The following is a 20018-nucleotide window of genomic DNA, read 5'->3' as shown; positions in this document are numbered from 1 at the left end:
TAATGATTTTGCTTTGCCCCTGTGCCAGAGCAAGCACATTCTCTTGCTGCACTCTAGTGGCAGAGCAGGAGCAAAATTCTGGGAAAATGCCCAAATTTGGAGCTTGAATGTTGTTACCCAACAAAGCTGGGCTGAATTAGTTCAACTTTCATATCAGTGAAACACTGATAAAGAATGAAGTGGGTGTTCAGAAATCTTTTTGTAATTTGGTGCTTCAAGAAAAGTCTGATAATGAAGAAGGAAAGGTCATTCCCCTTCCCTAAACCTCCAATCCCAAATCCAGGTACACCAATCATTAGAATTGCTGCACTGAACTAAAACAGACACTTCTTAAGAACAGGATAAAGAAAGTTTTGTCTAGGAACTAAAAAATCCAAAACTATTGAAGCAGGAAAAAACCATTTTCTGCAGGCCAAGAATTTTAATGCAAACCCAAGTGGAAGACTTGAGGAGTTGAAAATCCACACTCCAATAAACACAAGGGGTTGTTTTTGTTGTAATCCAATATTATTGCAGCTGTTCCTAGTGAAGGGCTGAGTTGTGGCTACAAAAAAAAGGCAGCAATGAAAAAACAGACATAGAAATAAAAAACATTGGGGGAAAAAAACCCCAAGACATGAGTGAAATCCTATAAATTAATTCTAACTGCCTCCAAAATTAAAACCATGTTTTATTGTAAAGTTGCACTTCAATTAGTACCATAATTCTTTATAACATACTGTACAATAAAATATTTTACACACAGCACATCAGGCATGTGCTCAAGATGTTACAAAATTTACAGCTCAGACATTTCCAATGGTACCAGCACCTCAGGTATGTGACATCCAGTCCCAGAGAGGTTTAGTTTTAGAGCAGGAGCCTGTGGCACCATTATCTGCTCTCCAGCTTGTGATCAGAAACATCAGGAATGCTGGACACTCCGGTTTATGTTTCTGTCACACTGTTTAGAATAGTTGTGAGTGACAATTCTTTATAAATTCCCTCATTCTAGAGCAGCCCTTTCCTTACTGACTGCTCAGCAATGGATGGTTTCTCTTGGATGAGTGCAGCTTCCATGAAAACAACAGAATGGATGGTTAAAGATAGCCTGGAGTTGGGCAAACCAAAGCAACCCCAAATTCCCCCAGCAATGCAAATAAACCCCCCCAGACCTTTTCCTCTCCCACACGGCTCTCACATTCTTCCCTCTCCACACACATATCCATCTGCAAGTTTAAGGACATCAACAGTAATAAAAACTTGGAAAAAATCCCTTCTCATATTGCCTCAGAAGAGACTGGGACCTTTCCCACAAAGTAAACATTTCAAGGATAAATTAGTGCTTCTAAAAAGGAGAAGCTTAATAAATGCTTAACATTAAAGAAAATAAGACACTGGAGGGAGCCACAGCTAAAACTTTGTGCTGCAATTGTAAACAAGTGTCCTGCCATGGCCAACACTGCTTCATTCTCTCCCAGAGCTGTAGAAATTCCTCCTTTTATTGTGCTTTCAGCTACCTGAGGTATTTCCTTGTGACACCAATGGCATTTCCAGGTGGAACTGATACCTGTGCAGCACCTGTGAGGACAGCCCACAGCAGTGGACATTTCCTTAATGCTTGGGAAAGATCAAGTCAGCATTTCATTCCAAACCAGGAATGGATTTCGTGCTCCCATTTGCTACAGAGGACAGAGAAAAAACAAAGCACAACACCACAGCCTGGAAATTACTGGAACTTGTGAATGAGGTGGCACCCATTTGTTTCCTTGGCTGGTGATTTCTGGCAGATTGGCAAAATAAACTGCAGCTGGCAAAGGGGAGACAATCTCTGGCTCCAAACAGGAATATTCAGCTCTCCAAGAACTGGAAAATGCTTCTGCTTTGACTGGAGTCCTCTGAGCTTTCTACCCTGGGCCGCTTTGCTGCTGATGTTATAACTGCAGAAGGGCCTCTCTTCTTCACCTAAGGACAGTCAAATACATTAAACTTTACAAAAATGTCCAAAAAAAAGCTTAAATTCTGAGTTATGAGAGAAATATTTGGCTTGAGAGCATGCAGGGAATATTTAAGACAGCAGTGCTCTTAACTGCTTGGCAGATTTCAGTGTGTATTCAAATAATCTCCACAACTGGTAGCACCTGCTACCCAAATCTTTACCTGAGGTTTTGATTTTTCCTTTGCCTCCTCACTCTTCTCTGGTGAAAGTGTATGGAAGACAAAATTCCTTGAATTTCGAGGGGCATTTGGATTAAGATCTGACATTGCTGCCAGCTTCTGAAGGACAGCTTTAGGTCTGTTCAAGAGTGACCCATTCTTTATCTGCAAGGCAAAGAAAAGCTGCATTAAAGCACTCTCAGGAAACAAGGCAGGTTGCTTTGTAAGTTATTCTGCAGAGAAAATTTACTTTCTGCTCACACATCACCACAAGACCCATCAGGAGTGCCCAGAATTCAGGGGCACTGACTTGGCTGTGGTGGGAAATGCCATTTTTGAGGACTGGCACCCACCTGGACGTCACTGGCAGGTCTGAAGGCTTCAAATGGGTTCCTGGGCAGCAGAGCTGAGCCTTGTGCCACCACTGCTGGGCAGGCTGGCAGAGACAAGGGGGAAAGATCAGTTTGTGAACTTTTTCCCTCTCTTCTTTTCTTGTCACTTCAATAAAAATCAAACTCACCTTTCTTCTGCAGGGACTTGGCAGTCACTTTTTTTGCCAGCTTCATGAATGCACTGTCCCCACCAATTTCTTCCTCTTCCTCCTGCTCTTTGTTTTTTTCCTTCTGTAGAAGAGAGAAGACAATTGAAAAAAAATCATATTACAAATGGACATTTCATTCAGTATTTTAAGTAATTGTCTTTATGTAAATTAATTTTTATTTACTTTCTACTGTAAGAAGTTATTGTAATTTCTTAGATATTTCATCATCCTGTTCTGTTAATGGACAGCATCACATTCAGCTGAGAAATCTGATTTAGTACTGAAGTTTAACTTGAGGAATAAACAATTTCACATCCAGCAATGATACAGAGACTGAGCAAGCCCTTCTAGCAGCTCACCCCACCTGCTCACGGAGCCACTGCTCTCTCTCAAATCGCTCCTTCCTCCATTTCACTTCTGTCTCATCAAACTCCTCATTCTCCTCCTCGTTATCTGAATCTCTCTGAAACAAGTCCATCTGTGAAGCAAAATCTAGGCAACAAACCAAGACAGTTAGCTATCAGTTTTGAAATTGGAGGCTAGTAAAAAACAACAAAAAAAAACCCCAAAACAAATCAAACAAACAAGGCAAAAAAACCCCAATCAAACAAAAAAACCCCAGAATCATCCCCCAACCAATTTATGCCCAAAATATTTTATTGAGGATTAAAATGCTACTTCACACACACACACAAGCTCTGTTTTCAATCTATGAGCTCTGGATCATAGGTCACTGTGGTGGTGTCCACAGAGGTCCCAGGAAGAGGGAAGAGACAAGGATGAGACTCCCTGTTTAGAAGGCAGATTTATTATTTTATGACATATATTATATTAAAACTAAACTAAAAGAATAGAAGAAAGGAACAGGAAAAAGAATGGAATGATAACAAAAGCTTGTGACTCTCAGAGTCTGAGACAGCTGGACTGTGATTGGCCATTAATTAGAAACAACCACATGAGACCAATCACAGATGCACCTGTTGCATTCCACAGAGGTAGATAATTATTATTTACATTTTGTTCCTGAGGCCTCTCAGCTTCTCAGGAGAAAAAGCTCCTAAGGAAAGGCTTTTTCATAAATGTGTGTGTGACAGCTCACCTATGTTCTTCCATCTGAACCTCCTGGTCCTGCCTGGGCCATCACTGTGCAGGTCCCCATCCAGCAGGTACCGCTCCTGGTACAGGCGGAGCTGCCGCTTGTCATCGTCCAGCATGGCCTTCCTGCCAGCACAGGGGACAGGGACAGGTTAGCACAGCTCAGCCAGGGCCTCACACACCCAAAAACCTCCTGAGAATGGCACTGACATGTGGAATTTCTGTATTTGGTTTCCTAATTCCGCATCGTTCGGGAGCTCCTCGTCGATAATCTCCTCTTCGTACTCGTTCAGGTCTTCACCATCGTACTCATCCTCACTTCCCACATCACTCCCCGACAGCTCTGCTTCCTCTTCCATGAAATCTTGCAGTTTTCTAGGAAAAAAAGTCAAAAGTTCAGTTTAGGAGCAAAACAGCCACCACACTAATCTTCTGAAAGCAAGATTTATCTTTTGACATGAACTGAATGCATTTCCTAAGGATGTGTCCTAATTTCTCATGTAATTTTTGGAAAGACCAAGCCTTGAATTCTTGCACATTTACACACATAGCCTGGCATCATGTGACACCCCAAATCATTGCCATTCCCCAGATTCCAAAGACGATGGCAATAACTGTCAACTCTGGGCTTTTCTTGCTAGAACAAGTAAGATATTAAGACATGAGGAATGACAACAATATTCTTGCATTCCTTTTTTTTTGGTCAAAAAAATATGCTGCACTGGTTTAATTGTGGCTTTTTGATTTCCATATATAATGGAAATCATCTATAAGCCACAAGTGACACAGTTAAATTCATGTACCATGACAGCTCCAAAGTAAAAAACCAGACCATATAAACATCTGCTAGAGAGGGAATAATTCTAAACTAAACTTCTAGTGCTATTAATATTCTATTTTCTTTGGTAATTAAAGATTTTTTAAAATAATTACAGTTTTTTCTTTAAGCCTGGTCTATGTCTTAGCACTTCTTCTTCTTCATCACTGAGTTCTTCTTCTTCAGCAGCACTATCTTCACTTTTTTCATCCTGTCAAAGAAAAAGTTTCCAGAAATAAGAAATTTCCCAGAGTAGATTGCTTTGTAACCACAGATTTGTCTGTTCTTCAATTAACAAGACACTAAAACATCAGACATATTTCAAAGGATTTGCCTTTTTCACTGTACCATTATATTAAAGAGATCTTTAACATAATCCAAAGTTTGCTCTGAAAAATGTTTCAGTAGCATGTTAGGGAAGTTGTGGTACTTTGCATTGATGGATATATTAAAAACCTAGAAAGATAAATGGAATTTTATCCATTTTATCCAGCAGCTGCCAGGCTCCATCAGTTCACACCTCTTCACTTGCACAGGCCTCATCATCTGTTAAAAGCTGAAAACCACCAAGTTCTTCTTGTTCCTCCTCTTCTTCCTCTTCCCTAAGGAAAACGTAAATGGGAGAAAAGCATTTTCATTTTATCTCCAGTAAATCAAGACAATGTTTCAACACCCACCTCAGCTGCTATCAAGCAATTCCCTGGGAGTGCTCAGAGCTCCAATTTGCCAGCAGCATTTAGCAATAAATGCCTCAAATCCCCATTTGAGTTGATGTTTTAAGACTTCAGGTCTTCAATTGCAGAAACCATGGGACAAGCACTGATTTTTCCAATTTTTTTCCTCCTCTCAAATTTCTCTTGGATCCCCTTAACATTCCCACTTATTAAGCCTCACTGTCCTTTTGTCAGGCAGCCATACACTCTCCAATTTAGTCAATAAAAAACTCCAAGTATCCAACTTTACATTTGGTTATGGCAACAGCCCAGAAGACTCCAAAAAGTCCCACTTTTAATCATCTTTTCTCAGTTTAATGGAAGTTCTTCACTGTTTCTTTCACTATCAGTGTAAGACAAAGGATTTCCCTTCACAGCAGCTGTGGGAAACAGTTTATGCTGCCAATTAGAGTAATTGCTGAGCAATTTGCAATATTCCTCCCCTTCACCTCCAAAACAAAGCACACTTTCACTGACAGCAAATTGCTGTTAAACAAGAAAACACTTCTAAGAGTGAAACAAGACAGTTACCAGAATTAACTTCTGTAAATTTTAGGAGAGCAATGCTAACCTGTCTGTGGGAAAGGAGCCTGAGCAGAGCTCCAGAGCCTCTGCCATTGGATCTTCTATGTCACTGTCTTTTTCTAACTTGGAAGACACTGAAGAAGCCCATGTGGGAGAACCTGCTACAGAAAGAAATATGATGCAACTTATTTCTGCTCTTAAAGTGTCAGAGAACACCCCAGAAATAAAACTGCACATGCTCCCAACAAAGACAAAACTCCACATGTGGCATCAGCACCCAGGCTTGAAGTCACCTCAGCTAAAAACTTCTAAACCAAGTAACCAGCAAAGCTGAAAGGAGAACTCAGGACATACTCTGAGACACAAATTTCCCTGAACAAAGGTTGAGCAGCTCCTCCATGTTCTGCTTTTTGGTGCTGCTGGTGTTTGGCACGTGCTCAGCTTGGCTGCTGAACTGCCCAGAACACAGGTCCAGCAACTCATCCATGTTGGCATCCATGGCATTCTCATCCATGCTAGCCAGTGGCAGCTGGTGCTTTGAGGACTGGTATTTGTTCCTGTGTTGTCCAACATTCAAGAACCTGAAAGAAAGACTATAGTTAGAAAAATCTTGCTGGTTTGCACATCCTATTTCTGTTAAATACCATCCTTTACACCCATCACTCACCCATCTGCATCAAGCAGCTGGCTTTGAGTGTCATCTTCCAGGGAAAACTGAAACCTTGACTCCCCAGCTCCTGGAAATAAACTCTTGGGCTCAGGAGAGGCATTATAGAGGTCCTGAGAATCTTCTATGGGAAGAGAAGGCTCAGAGGTCTTTCCAGAGCTCTAGTCAAGGGAATACAAAAATATAGAAGTTATTTAGCAAGGATTTGTTCAGTTAAGTTTAGGAAGAAGTTGTTAAGCAAATTGTTTAGTTTAAATTTAAATGCAAGGGGCACTGGAACAGACTTCCCAGAGAAGCTGTGGCTGCCCCATCCCTGAGTGTGTTCCTGGCCAGGTTGGATGGGGCTTGGAGCAGCCTGGGACAGAGGAAAGTGTGGGATGAGATGAGCTCTGAGGTTCCTTCCAACCCAAACCATACAGGAATCAAATTATGTCCATGCTGCTCCACTACACCACAGGAGTTCACTGCCATCAGATGTTGTGTAGCCCATGTAAGCATTCTTAAAACCATATTTATGATGCACATATTTTAGATATAAATCCAGATTATAGCATCATTTCATTAGTGATTTAGAATATAAGTTTTGTAATGTCATTTTTTATCCATTCCAATGTAGACACAAACCCAAGGGGCAGTTTGCTCTTCTGAGATCTCACTGATACCAAAGCATTTGTCTGGGTTGATTCTTTGGACCATCAAGATAAAATACATTTATTTACTTCCCACTGTGTTAGTATAAGACACAACCAGGAGAATCTCACCTTGGAAGCAGAGCTGATAAAACTTGTTTTGAAGAATCCTGGGGAGGGGGACCTGAACCCCCCTGCTGCAGGGAAGAAGCTCCCTCCTCTGGAGGCCTGCTTGTTACAGGGCTGGTAGGATGGGATCATGGAGCCAATGAACTCAAAGCTGCTGTTGTGGCTGTTCTCCTTTGGCAGTGCTGGTAGAGAAAACGAATCCTCATCCTCTGGAAATAAAAAAATATAGTGCTTAATTTTTTTCTGTGTGTGTGTAATCCAGCAAAACCTCAATGTAATATTTTGCAGCACTGACACCTTGCTAAAAATTCATTTTGTGGTCATGTTGGATTTCCTTCTTCTCACAGGAAGCATATTACACATTTTTACTTATCTTATTGATTTCTGACATTTCTTATTTCTTCCAGTATTATTTTGAACAGTATTTTTCGCTCTAGTTTTTTCAAGACCACCCATTTTTCATCTGAACTTTTAAAATCATACTGTATGTATATACAGGTGATGAAATAACAGAAATACTGAATACCAGTCTTAAACAGAAGCTTTTACATATGCTAAGTAAAAAAAAAGGGAAAAAAGGCAATTATCTAGGGCAATAATTCTACTTTACCTAGCTTGTTAGGTCCTTTGTCTACAGTTTCTTCCATTTCCAGTTTTTCATCAGGAAGAGAATATCTGCAATTCATAAAAGGTATGTGCTAATAAATTAAGGATGAATTGCAAAAAAAACCCAAGGTAACACAAAAATACTTTAAAAGGGCTTTTTATATTAAAAAATCTACACATGCTGATCAAATTTAAAATTTCTCAGTCACCACTTTTAAGGCTTGGCTTATTTACCCCATTTTTGAGGAGCTGTCCTTAAAAAGCATCAATGTAGACTCTGTTGAAGGATGTTTCAGAACAGAATCACCATGCTCAGATTTCTCCAGCTTTTCTCCATCAATTGATTCTTTGTCAGTTTCTTTATCACCATCTTCCATGTGTTTCTCTTCTGGATCTTCATTATCTTCCTCTGCTTCATCAAGGAGAAATTCTGAATTCTAAAAAAATCCCCAAGGAGAAATTGTGAATTCTAAAGAACATCCCCAAGGAGAAATTGTGAATTCTAAAAACATCCCCAAACACAGCACAGATATTGATTATTGTCATGGCAAACCCTACCCCAGGTGAGGCACGTGAGCTGTTTGGCCCTGCCAGCAATGAGACAAGGATTTTTAAAAAGAAGGGGCATCAAAACCTTTTAAACATTTCTATTTGATTTTATAGTGTTTAGATAAATAAAGAAAATACTCATGGATTCAAGGTTAGACAATCCATATGAATATGGAAAGTATAGAATTTTTTAGTTTCTAGGAAGAATTCTTAGCAATTCCCCCAATCAGCAGTGCACAAAAGTTCCATTCCTCAGGGAAGAAGAAGCAGAACAGAGATGCTGATGAGCTTATGGAGAAATGCTGCATACAGACCTCATGATCACCTTCTTCTTCTTCCTCCTCAGACTCATCTGTCATCTCTTCTTCCTCCTCCTCTTCCTCCTCTTCCTCCAGCATCTCCTCATTGTCCAGCTTGAACAGCGCATGCCGCTTCTGCCGCTCCTCGGTCCTGCGCAGCTTCATGGCCTCCTGCAGCTTGGCCTTCAGGGCCTGCAGCTTTTCACCTGCACAGGAAGAGATTCAGGGAAGGGTTTGGGTTGGAAGAGACCCTAAAGTTCACCCCTTTCCACCACTGCCACGGGCAGGGATACCCTCTACCAGACCAGGTTGCTCCAAGCCCTGTCCAAGCTGGGCTCGGACATTCCCAGGGATGGGGCAGCCCCAGCTTCTCATGGAAACAGGAAAAGTCTAAGGAATTAATCACAAAGATCTGACTGAGGCTGTCCCACTGCTATTTCAGTGGTCTACCAAGAATTCTTTTATAAAAACAGGGCCATCCATTAGGGGGAACATACCCAGTAATCTTACAGAAGAAGATCCCTTCACCTGTATTCTGTAGGGCAGCACTAAGAAACATTTTCCTCTCATGCTGTGTTTTCCAATTCAATCCCTGTCTCTTCTTCTCCCCCACCAACCTGGCTTTTTGTGGACTGCTTCCTCCAGGCTCTCTGCAGCCAAAACTGCTGGCACCACATCTGCTCTCAGCTCCTCCTTCCCATCAGATGTTGTTTCCTTACGGATGATGTTCATATTTATGGCCCGTTCCCCTTTGGATCTGGATGTCTGCAGAGTGTGCTTCAAGAAACGTGCTTTCAGGGCTTCTAGTTCTTGAAATAAACATTAATTAAATTAATGTGATAGCATGGAAAAGCATTGATTGTTAAAAGATAGGTCCTTAAGCATTTTTTGCCCCGAAAGTTTAGTTTAAAGCTAAGTTTAAAAAAGGATAGCTTAAAGCTAAGTCTTGAATACTAAAATATAATATTTGCAAAACTATTCTATTCAACTAATAATAAACCACCACAGAATATTTATGCTGCAGCTTGTATTTAATTAATATTAGCTACTATTAAACTATCTTACCATTGACTACCATTTGTCCACAAGACCTCAATTCCCTTCCAGCCCAGCCTCCCATCCACCAACCAATTCTAAATTTCTGTTAACATATCTCAAAGAATCCATACTAAGTATGTGAATGTGCCTGACTGTTCTATCACCTCAATATTTCTGAGTTTTCCAGCCAAGCTCAGATCAACACTGCTTAGGACTACAACACAAGTGATACCTTTATTTGAATCAGCTTCCTCGAGGTTTATGAAGGATTCATTGTCAGAGCAGATTCTGGGCTGGATGGACAGGTCTATGCCCAGTTCACGAAGTTTATCCAGCTTGGATTTCCTCACTTTTTCAGGCTGTGCCACCAGCCCAAGCCCCACTTGTGGAGTGTTTGTTTCCCCTTCTACATCTGGTGCTGTTTCCCCTCTTTCCATGAGGGCATCTCCAGATGCTGGAGGAATTTCACTCTCCTTTTGCTCATCACAGTCAGTGCTCAGGCAGTTGGAGAGCTGCTGTTCCTTTGTGTTATCATCAGTTACAGTCTCTGTAACTGCATCAGAATCCTCCCTGTCCTGCCTGGGCTGCTCAGCACAGTCCTCTGGCAAGTTCCTCCCTTCAGCAGCAAGAGGCTCAGTCACAGAAGCATCAACATCTCTGCCCAGGTTCATTTCTGGCTCAGCAGCTGCTGATTGATCACCTTCCATTGGCCCATCTTTGCCATCCTTGCTCAAGCTCCCAACAGCTGCAGATTCTTCATTTAGGGGCAGCTGGTACTTAGAGGACCTAAAAGAGGCAGAAAGAAACACACCACCCATGGTTAGTGTGAAAGGGAGAGAAGGCTGAGGACAAACTGAGAGGAATAAATAATTTCCTAATTATTGTCATTAATGTGTAGGAAGAGATGAAGGACAGAAATCTGGAAAGCTTCATGAGAACTTAAGGAAGTGTAAAAGTTTTGTACTGGCTACAGTAGCAGAGTATGAAATTCCTGAGGGATTTTGTGACTACTGTAGCTTCAGTATTTTAACACACATTACTCAGAGAAGAAACAGTACAAGTAAAATACTGGGGTTCAGCCTAAATCCCATTAAAGTAACACTGCATCAGCAAGTTCCTTCATATGAGTGACTCCTGGTCCTGATCACTTCAACATTATGACTCTGTAAGGAGAGCAGCATTGCCTGATGCTTAGCAATGACATTCTCCTAATTTCCTATTTTTATGGATTTAAAGTTTGGTTATCCTCCAAAGAAAAGCTAGAGATACCTAAAGTTTATGAAAACATTGGATGAGGAAGGTTTAAGTCCTTACTTCAGCAGGGCCATGGCATTTCCCTGACATGCTGGTCGAGGTCTGCTCTTGTAGAAGTCATGAACACTTTTGGCCTCAGGCACATGATATGGGAGAGACACTGATGATTCTGCCAGAGAAATACAGTGAGAGAAGACTTAAAACATCATCTGAGCCCTTTATTTGATAACAAATATCTTTATTTTCATTAGTTACAAAAATACCTTTAACAGGTCTTTCAATAAAAATGGTCTTGCACCCTTCAACCCTCAATAAGTCACATTAGGTCAAAGAAGGCTCTAACCTTCTGGGTAAATTCTTTCAATTTCTCCTCTGAATTTCTGAACAGTTTAAATTCTTTATATGTAAAGGAGTAGAAGTTTTACCTCTAAGAAGTCGTTGGGTCTCACTGTGCAGTTGTTTAATGGCTTCTTTACTCAGCCATGCTGCTTTCCGCTCCTTAGGGGAGAAAAGAAAGGTTTCTGAAGCCAGGGAACAAAACATGGGGCTCTCTCTCTGCCTCTTAAATAGCTTATTTTTCCTTTTCAAACAGCGAGGAGTCAGAATAAAGCATCCAGTTTAAAAAAATAAAACAAAACCACACTGTGCACACAAAACCATTTTAGTCACGACAAACAACAATCCAGAGCTTTAAAAAGATGAAGACTTCACCTTCCTTTTGGGCTCCTTTAATACAGGCTCCTCATTCTCCTCATCAAATACATGCTTGTAGCCTTCACTGTCAGGAAAATGTTCTTTGTTCTATGGGGCACAAGAAGAAATTCAATGATTTCTATCAAGGGCAAACACATCAAAAATAACTGTACAGAGCTACCACTGGTCAGCAAAGCCAGCAAGTGGCTCATTAACCAGCACAGACCCCACACAAGGGCTGATTCCAAAGCTCCTACTCCAGAATTATCTTTTGAATTGGCCAGAACAACATCTCTCCATCTCTAAAAACAAGAACCAGAAGGCTCTTGTCTCTTCTGCCCAGCAGCACAACCCCACCACGGTCACAGAGAGTTTTAGAATCTGTTCAGGTACAAATTCCTGCTAAATCCAGTAACCATGGAATGATTTGGGTTGCAAAAGACCTTAAAGTTCATCCCATTCCAGTCCCTTCCATTGTCCCAGGGTGCTCCAAGCCCTGTCCAGCCTGGCCTTGGGCACTGCCAGGGATCCAGGGGCAGCCACAGCTGTGGCTTTGACATTAATTTAAAATGTGGCACTCTGTGCCAGGGCCTCCCCACCCTCACAGGGAAAAATTCCTCCCCAATATCCCATCCAAACCTATTTTCTATCAGTTCCAAAGACAGTACATTTACAATATTTTTTGTATCACAGCCAACTGTTACCTTGTAGTGTTTCATTTTGTTTTTCACAGCTGCTCGTATGGATTCTAGGGACTCTTCATCCTCAGGGGATTGATCATCCTCCTCCTCCAAGCCATTATCAAAGAGGTCTTTGTCATCCAGAAGACATCCACTGTCATTGAAGGGAAACCTCTCACCACCATCCACCTGCTTCCAGAAGAATAAATTATTTGTGTGATTCCTTTCAGAAGGGCCCTTTAGTTCTTTGACATTCATTTAAAATGGCATGAAATCATCAAGTGTTAGGTTTTGTACTTCCTTAAACTGCAAATTTAATGCAATTTAACTGAAATGAACATGCAGATTTTGTATGTTGTGGATCTCAAACCTGCTGCAAGAATGTGAAGTTTTGAACAGAATAACCACAAGCAATAATAAATTTAACACAGATTAGAAATTATCTGAGGTTCTGTGCCTAAACACCCACCTCTGCCACAGGTTTCTTCTCTTTCCTCAGCTGTTTAATTGACTTCATTATTTTCTCCTTCTCTTTTCTCCTCCTGGAATTTGCTCCAGCTTCTTTTGCTGGCTCCTCTTCAACATCATGTTTATGTTTATGCTTTCTGTACTTTTTCCCAGATTTTAGGGGTCTCTCCTGTCCCAGCTCACCCTCAGGCAAGGAAGAGCTCTTGCCTGTTTCAAGGTTTTCAATCTGCAGTGGGTCCCCAGTGTCACTGCCATCACTGTCCAGCAGAGCTGGGAGGATTCCATGGGATCTTTTCTTCTTTTCAGCAGCAAAATTCTCCTTTTCCTCCCCATTTTCCTTGTCCTTACTCAAAGCATCTTCCTGCACAGCTGAGCCTCCATCCTCCTCCTCCTCTTCACTCTCACTGTCCTCAAGCACCTTCTGGTTTTTTGCTTTTTTACGCACAAAAATTTCTTCTTCTGAATCTGGCAAAAGACATGAAAATAAAAAAGTGCAACAAATTAATCAAAAAACAACCAAATTTACAGCCATTAAATCTGTCAAATATCACCATCCACAGCAAATGAGCTTCTCATGGAAGCATGAAAAATCTTTCATGCTCCAAACTCGACTTTCCAAAATCCACTTCTCCCCAGAGAACAGCATTTAATTAACCCAAATTGATGTTAAAGGTTTTTAACCTTAAAAAAGAAAAGGCAAAGCTGAAAACCCTTCACTAGTAGTGCGTTGCCTTGAAATAGTAATAAAAATCGCTACATAGACTAAACAAAACAGGGGAAAAAAAAGTGAATAAGTAATTAGTAATAAGTAAAAAGTGAATAAGTAATTAAACACATTCCATTCAGTCTCTTTCTTTCTGTAGCTCATAAAATACTCTTCAGATGTTTAAAGATGCCTGCTCACATTCTGGGCAGCAACAAGAATTTGGATTCCTAAAAGTCAAGCAGCGACAATCTCCTAAAAGGTATTTATGAAACAAAAAATGTAATTTTGGAGAAAAACAACTCATGGGAATGTTACAGACCTCTGTCCTCGAAGGATGCTGTGCTCTTGCCAAGGGGCCCTGGGGATGCTGTCTCACAGCTGCCCTGGCCACTGTCAGAGTCGCTGTCCAGGGGTTTCTGCAAGTCTGGGTTCAAATCCTCCAGTGGAAGCTACAAAGCAAAATTCGATTTTTCTTAATGGAGTAAAAATGTCCTAATTTTTAATGGGGTAACATATTGTTTATGCAGTCCTGACTGCTGGCACCCAAATTCATTCTAAAACCTTGGCTAAGCTCTCGCACACAATGAAATCCACATGTTGTCTCCTTATATTTTAATTATGATATTTACATATTTATTAAAATTTATTTTTACCCTTGATATTTACCATATTTATCCATACAAATGGCTATTCACATACACGGGAGTATATATGCGAGTTTGCACAGCAAAAACACAGCATTGACATTGGCTGGTGTGATCGTACTCAGACCGGACAACTTTTACTCGTTACTTTATTATTTATTAATTTTATTAATTTTATTCAGAACCGGCAGGGAGGGCCCAGCAGCCGTCCCGACATGCACCGCGCCCGCAGAGACCGGCTGAGCGCGGCCTTCCCAGCGTGCCCCGCGGGCGGCAGGGCGGGCACGGGGCATGCTGGGAGCTGTAGTCTGACAGGAAGGGCGAGCCCAGCGAAGGCGCGGGACCGCCCGTGATCAAGAGAGGCGGGCAGCGGTGGCCGGTGGCTGGTGGCTACTGGCTCCGCCATCGGCACTGCTACCCGAACGGGCGCCGTACAGGAATGGTTACTGGAACCGCCGCCTCCCTCGCTGTCCCTCCCGGGCCTTCCACCTCACCACCGCCCGAGGAGCCGCAAGGCCTCAGGCAGCCGCGAGCTGCCTCCGCCGTCAGCAGCCGGCCGGCCATGCCGAACGGAGGGGAGCGGCAGGACTCACCTCAACGGAGCCCTCCGTTGTTACCGGTACCGCCGCCATGGCCCGCCCGCGCTCCCGCCGCCCGGGGACCGCTTCGAGCCTTCGCGCGCTGCCCTGGCCCCGCCCCGTCCCGGCATCACCCAATGGCTGCCCAGAACAGCGCCGTGAGCCCCGCCCCTGACCGCCTTGCTGGGCGGGGTTCATCGAAGCCACGCCCCCTCTGCATGGACCAATCGCTGCTCCCGCCCTCAGGCCGCCCGCGCGCGCTATTGCGCCGCCTGGCGATGGGGGCGCTCCCCGCGCCCGGGCTGAGGCGGGACCGTGAGGGGACGCGAGGGGACACGAGGGGATATGAGGGACCGAGGGGGAGCGAGAGGGACGTGAGGGGCTGTGAGAGGCCGAAAGGGACGAGAAGAGATGCGAGGGGACCTGGGAGGCCGAGCGGGTCGTGGAGGACTGAGAGGAGTTATGAGGACACGAGAGGGGACGTGAGGGACCAAGAAGGGTTCGTGAGGGACCAAGAGTGGATGAGAGGGGCCGTGAAGGCCCCGGGAATTCACATCCCTGTCAATTATCGACATTGTGGGGACGGGGCTCTGCTGCCAAAGCATTTCACATTGTTTCATGCGTTTAAATAGAGCCTATGTTTCGTTCTGATCTTCGGGATATGCTACATGTCGTGTCTCCGGGTGAGAGCACACGAGTCGAGCTCATGGATATTAGATACACACAGCTATTACTGTCAGCAGTGTCCTATTTACAGAATAAAATACATGCACTTTCCATTGGCTGCTGTACAGACATAGTCTGAGCCAACCCCACTCATGTTAGGTGGATGAAGGCTCAAACCTTTTGCGTAAATTCTTTCCATTTCTTTCAATTTCTCTCTTGAATTTCTGCATATTCCCTCTACATACAAAAGATGTAAGTTTTACCTCTCGTAAGTCATCAAGTCTCATTATGTAGTTATTTAACAACTTCTTTACTTAACCTTGCTGCTTAATGCTCCTTAAGGGAAGAAAAGCTTCTGAAGCCAGGAAAATTTAATGAAAACACAAAAGTCAATGAAGAACTACTCAACAGATGCAAATCACTTCATACTTCACAGATTACACAAAATATTCGAAGTTGGAAGGGACCCACAAGGATCATCAAGTCCAAGTGCAAGGTGAATGGCCCATACAGGGATATTCTAGTACAGAGTGAATCCAAATATAAAAATATTCTACATTATCCATTTTTGTTACATTTAGTTGTGAAGTTCTTTTGCAAGTAGCTGGAGGGAGAGCCCTGAGCTGGGGTGAGTGTCAGGGACCCTGTTCTGATCCACAATTGGGGGTATTTGGCACTTTTTTCATAATTACAATTACTTTGTAGAACATCCTGCTACAGTAATACATTTCCTTCCAAGTGACCCAGTGGGAATCTGCTGTCACTGAAGGCAAGGAAAAAATAAGAAGTGTTTTGGGGTGTTTGGTCAGTTTTTGGGGTGTTTTATTGTTATGGTTTTGTCAGATGGACTGATCCACCATGACAGGTCACATGGAGCCAACAAGCCTGAGAACAAAGGAAGTGAGAAAAGCAAACATCCATGAAACCCACCACAAACAGCACAGTTCTGCTTTCTTCTAGCTGCTGCAGGAGCTGCAGTAATTAATTTAATAATGAGTGTTTAGTAACAGAGGGACAGATGCTGGCTCTGCACAAACACACCTCCTCAGGGCTGCGTCAGGATGAGAGTCAGAGTCAGCTGACAAGAAAAAGGTGAGAAAAAGATTGGCCTTATTAGGTAATTTCTGATCCTGGGTTCTTACTCATACCTGGCACACAGAGGCAGCCATGGAACAGGTAAAATGTTTGCCATGAAGGAGGTTCTAAATGCCACACAGAGTTTTAGCACTGGATCAAGCCCCGTGTTAAGACATTTATGTTATAAAAGCTAGTTTAGGAGTCTGTTTTCTACTAAACAACATACTCTTTCCTCAGCTTGTGGCAGATGAGGTGTTTAGAAGGAAATCCTCAGAGATAATCCTGTCATAACTCTGATCTGTCATTCCCAAATCCAGCCTTGACCCTGGAAATGTGGCTGTTTCAAGATAAGGCTGGGTTAATATAGAGAAATGGGGTTCTGACTGCTGTGGCAGTGGGGATGTCTCACTATGTGTGTAATATTTATCAAGTTAATTGAATTTATAATGCAGTGAGTAAAGGCTTTAGTTATCACACTCAACATCTTACAGGACTGAGCCTTTGTATTGCAGATTTCTGGAGACAGAGATTGTATCTTTGGTGGGTTTTTTGAAAGTACTATCTGTGTTTTTTACATGTTTTTTATACATAGATATGATGAATAATAGCATGGAAATGTTGCCAGATGTTGTGGAGTTTGTTACTGGTCTGGTAAAACTGGTTTTTTCCTCAGGTGTTCATCCCCTGCTGTCAGGGAATTATGAGAGAATCTCAGATCTATGTGAGAATCTCAGATTTCATTTCATTTTAAAATAGATTTTGATGTTTCAACTTGGAAAATATCAGCCCCACAGGTTAAAAAAGGCAAATAAAGTGGACTCAGCATTTATTATTTATAAAATGTTTTGACTTCTGATTTTCTGGTGAGTCAGCAGGGAGCTGTTGGTTAAACAGAACCCAGGAGGTGCACGAGGGAGCAGCTCGCTAAAACAGCATAAACTGCTTAAAAAGGCAAAAACTCCCTGGGCTTTTTATTAATGACACATGGCTGGAAGTGTTGTCTCTTTAACAGAGGACAAATTTATTGTCTGTGAGGATAAGGGGACATGGCCACGGTAAAGTTGTCCCCAGGAGCTGAACACCCTGGTCAGTGGGACACCATGGGTTCCCAGGCAGCTCCTGGGTGGTGTCCAAGGTTGTGCCAGCCACTGGTGGATCTCCAGCCACTGATGAATCCCCAGCCACTGGTGGATCTCCAGCCATTGGTGGATCTCCAGCCACTTGTGGATCCCCAGCCACTGGTGGATCTCCAGCCGTTGGTGGATCTCCAGCCACTTGTGGGTCTCCAGCCATTGGTGGATCTCCAGCCACTCATGGATCTCCAGCCCTCGTGGATCTCCAGCCACTGATGAATCCCCAGCCACTTGTGGATCTCCAGCCACCTGTGGGTCTCCAGCCCTTGTGGATCTCCAGCCACTGATGGATCTCAAGCCACTTGTGGATTTCCAGCCACTTGTGGATCTCCAGCCCTTGTGGATCTCCAGCCACTGGTGGATCTCCAGCCCTTGTGGGTCTCCAGCCCTTGTGGATTTCCAGCCACTCGTGGATCTCCAGCCCTCATGGATCTCCAGCCACTCGTGGATCTCCAGCCACTTGTGGATCTCCAGCCACTCATGGATCTCCAGCCACTTGTGGATCTCCAGCCACTCGTGGATCTCCAGCCCTCGTGGATCTCCAGCCACTCGTGGATCTCCAGCCACTCGTGGATCTCCAGCCCTCGTGGATCTCCAGCTCTCGTGGATCCTCAGCCATTCTGTACCCACAGAGCACCTCAAGGGCTGCTGGTCACAGCTCTGGTCACTGCTGTGGTCACCTGTCTTGTGCAAATCCTGTTTTGTCAGCTCTTGAGGCTTTAGCTGCTCACAGTGACCCCAAGATGTGTTAAAAATTCTCTTTTCCCAGCCCAGCAGTTGAAGAAGGAGTCAGAGCTCTTCAGTTCTTGGTCTCAAGTTGTTTATTGTTTCTTATCTATAAAATTCTTTCTCCTGGCCTGTCGAGGTCCACTCAGCAGGACAGTCAAAGGCACTCTGGCCACCCTCAGGGCAGTGTTGTTATCTTTTTACACTAAAAACTATATGTACAATATTTACAATAACTTTCCAATATTTATCACCTATGTTAGACAGTGAGCTTCTACTCTAAACCAATCCAAAAGTGCCACCATCACAGCAGAAGATGGAGGCCAAGAAGAAGAAGGAAAAAGGCTGGACATGCCCAGATTCCTCCATCTTGCCCCCTGAACCCCCATTCTAAAAACCCCAAAAAGATATTTTTCATCCCGTGACAAACTGATTATTATTCTGCTTAGACTGTCATGGCTTGCAGATCCTCAAATAAGGTTGGTAACTTTTTCCATGGGTCATAATCGAAGTCACAGAGGTCTTGGGCTCTGTGCCAGGGTCTCTGAGCCCCCTGGCAATCCAGGACAGCCAGAGGGATGTCCTGAATTCTGACAGTCGTGTGTTTTAAACCCCACTGAGGCTGTTTAGCTGGTGCTGGGAGTTATTCAGGGTGTCATCAATTGAGCAGGGAGAATTGCCTGGTTTTGGGGAGCAGTGGAGGACGGGTGAAGCTGGAGCAGCACCGCTGTGGGCAGGCAGGCACCATCAGGCTGGCTGGCACAGAGCGTGCTGGAGTTCTGGGTTAATTATTAAACCTGCAAACAGGTGTTGGGTTTTGGTACAGAACAGGGAGGTACAGACAGACAATTCCCTCCTTCCTGGTGCCCAAGGGGCAGCAGCTCTCACCTCTACTGAGGCAGCTCTGGAAGGGCCACATGCATGAGATGCACCCTGGGAAGAGCCAGCAGAGGAAATCCTGACACCCAGCCCTAGTGAGGGACATCTGGAGTGCTGTGTCCAGTTCTGGGCTCCTCAGGACAAGAAAGACAAGGAGATACTGGAGGGGGTCCAGCAGAGGCCACAAAGATGATGGGGGATCAGGAGAGACTGTGGGAGCTGGGCCTGATTATTCTGGAGAAGGGACCCCATCAATCCACACCAATATCTGAAAGGCAGGTACCAAGAGAATGGTGCCAGACTCTTTTCACCAAATCACAAAAATGTTGGGGTTGGAGGAGACCTCTGTAGATCATCCAGGCCAATGCACCTGCCAAGGCAGGGTCACCCAGAGCAGGTGACACAGGAATGCATCCAGGTGAGTTTGGAATTTCTCTGGACAGGGAGACTCCATAATCTCCCCGGGCATCCTGTTCCAGTGCTCGGCCACCCTCATGGAGAGTTCATCCTTATACTGAGGAAGTGTTTTAGTTTATGGCCATTGCTCCTCACCCTGTTGCTGGGCACCACTGAAAAGGATCATTTCGCTGGTGCGCAGGAGCAGGATGAGGAGCAATGGCCATAACCAAAACCACAGTGTTTCACCCTAACATGAGGAAGAACTTGGTTATGTTGAGGGTGGGCGAGCACTGAACAGGTGTCCAGGGAGGGCGTGGTGTCCCCATCCGGAGACATTCCAACCGCACCTGGCCGCGTCCCTGTCACCTGCT

General features: G+C 43.7%; 1 protein-coding gene across 1 annotated transcript; it reads right to left on the bottom strand.

Annotated features, from left to right (window-relative positions):
- Positions 1 to 681: 681 nt before the first annotated feature.
- Positions 682 to 14825, bottom strand: CLSPN (claspin). Its single transcript, XM_058819931.1, has 25 exons — positions 14783 to 14825; positions 13865 to 13994; positions 12841 to 13304; positions 12396 to 12560; positions 11710 to 11799; positions 11424 to 11496; positions 11059 to 11167; positions 9977 to 10530; positions 9324 to 9515; positions 8722 to 8912; positions 8093 to 8295; positions 7863 to 7927; positions 7256 to 7461; positions 6495 to 6655; positions 6182 to 6408; positions 5874 to 5988; positions 5110 to 5191; positions 4706 to 4800; positions 3983 to 4147; positions 3777 to 3898; positions 3042 to 3169; positions 2657 to 2759; positions 2490 to 2572; positions 2140 to 2301; positions 682 to 1944 (listed from the first exon to the last, which is right to left on the bottom strand). Exons 1-25 carry the CDS (start codon positions 14819 to 14821, stop codon positions 1831 to 1833), a joined length of 4038 nt encoding a protein of 1345 aa, XP_058675914.1. The 5' UTR covers positions 14822 to 14825; the 3' UTR covers positions 682 to 1830.
- Positions 14826 to 20018: the final 5193 nt, after the last annotated feature.

Source organism: Ammospiza caudacuta, chromosome 25 (genome assembly GCF_027887145.1).
Source record: "Ammospiza caudacuta isolate bAmmCau1 chromosome 25, bAmmCau1.pri, whole genome shotgun sequence".
Lineage (NCBI taxonomy): Eukaryota > Metazoa > Chordata > Aves > Passeriformes > Passerellidae > Ammospiza > Ammospiza caudacuta.
The sequence above is the reverse complement of the archived record's forward strand: the minus strand, read 5'-3'. Positions and strand labels throughout refer to the sequence as shown.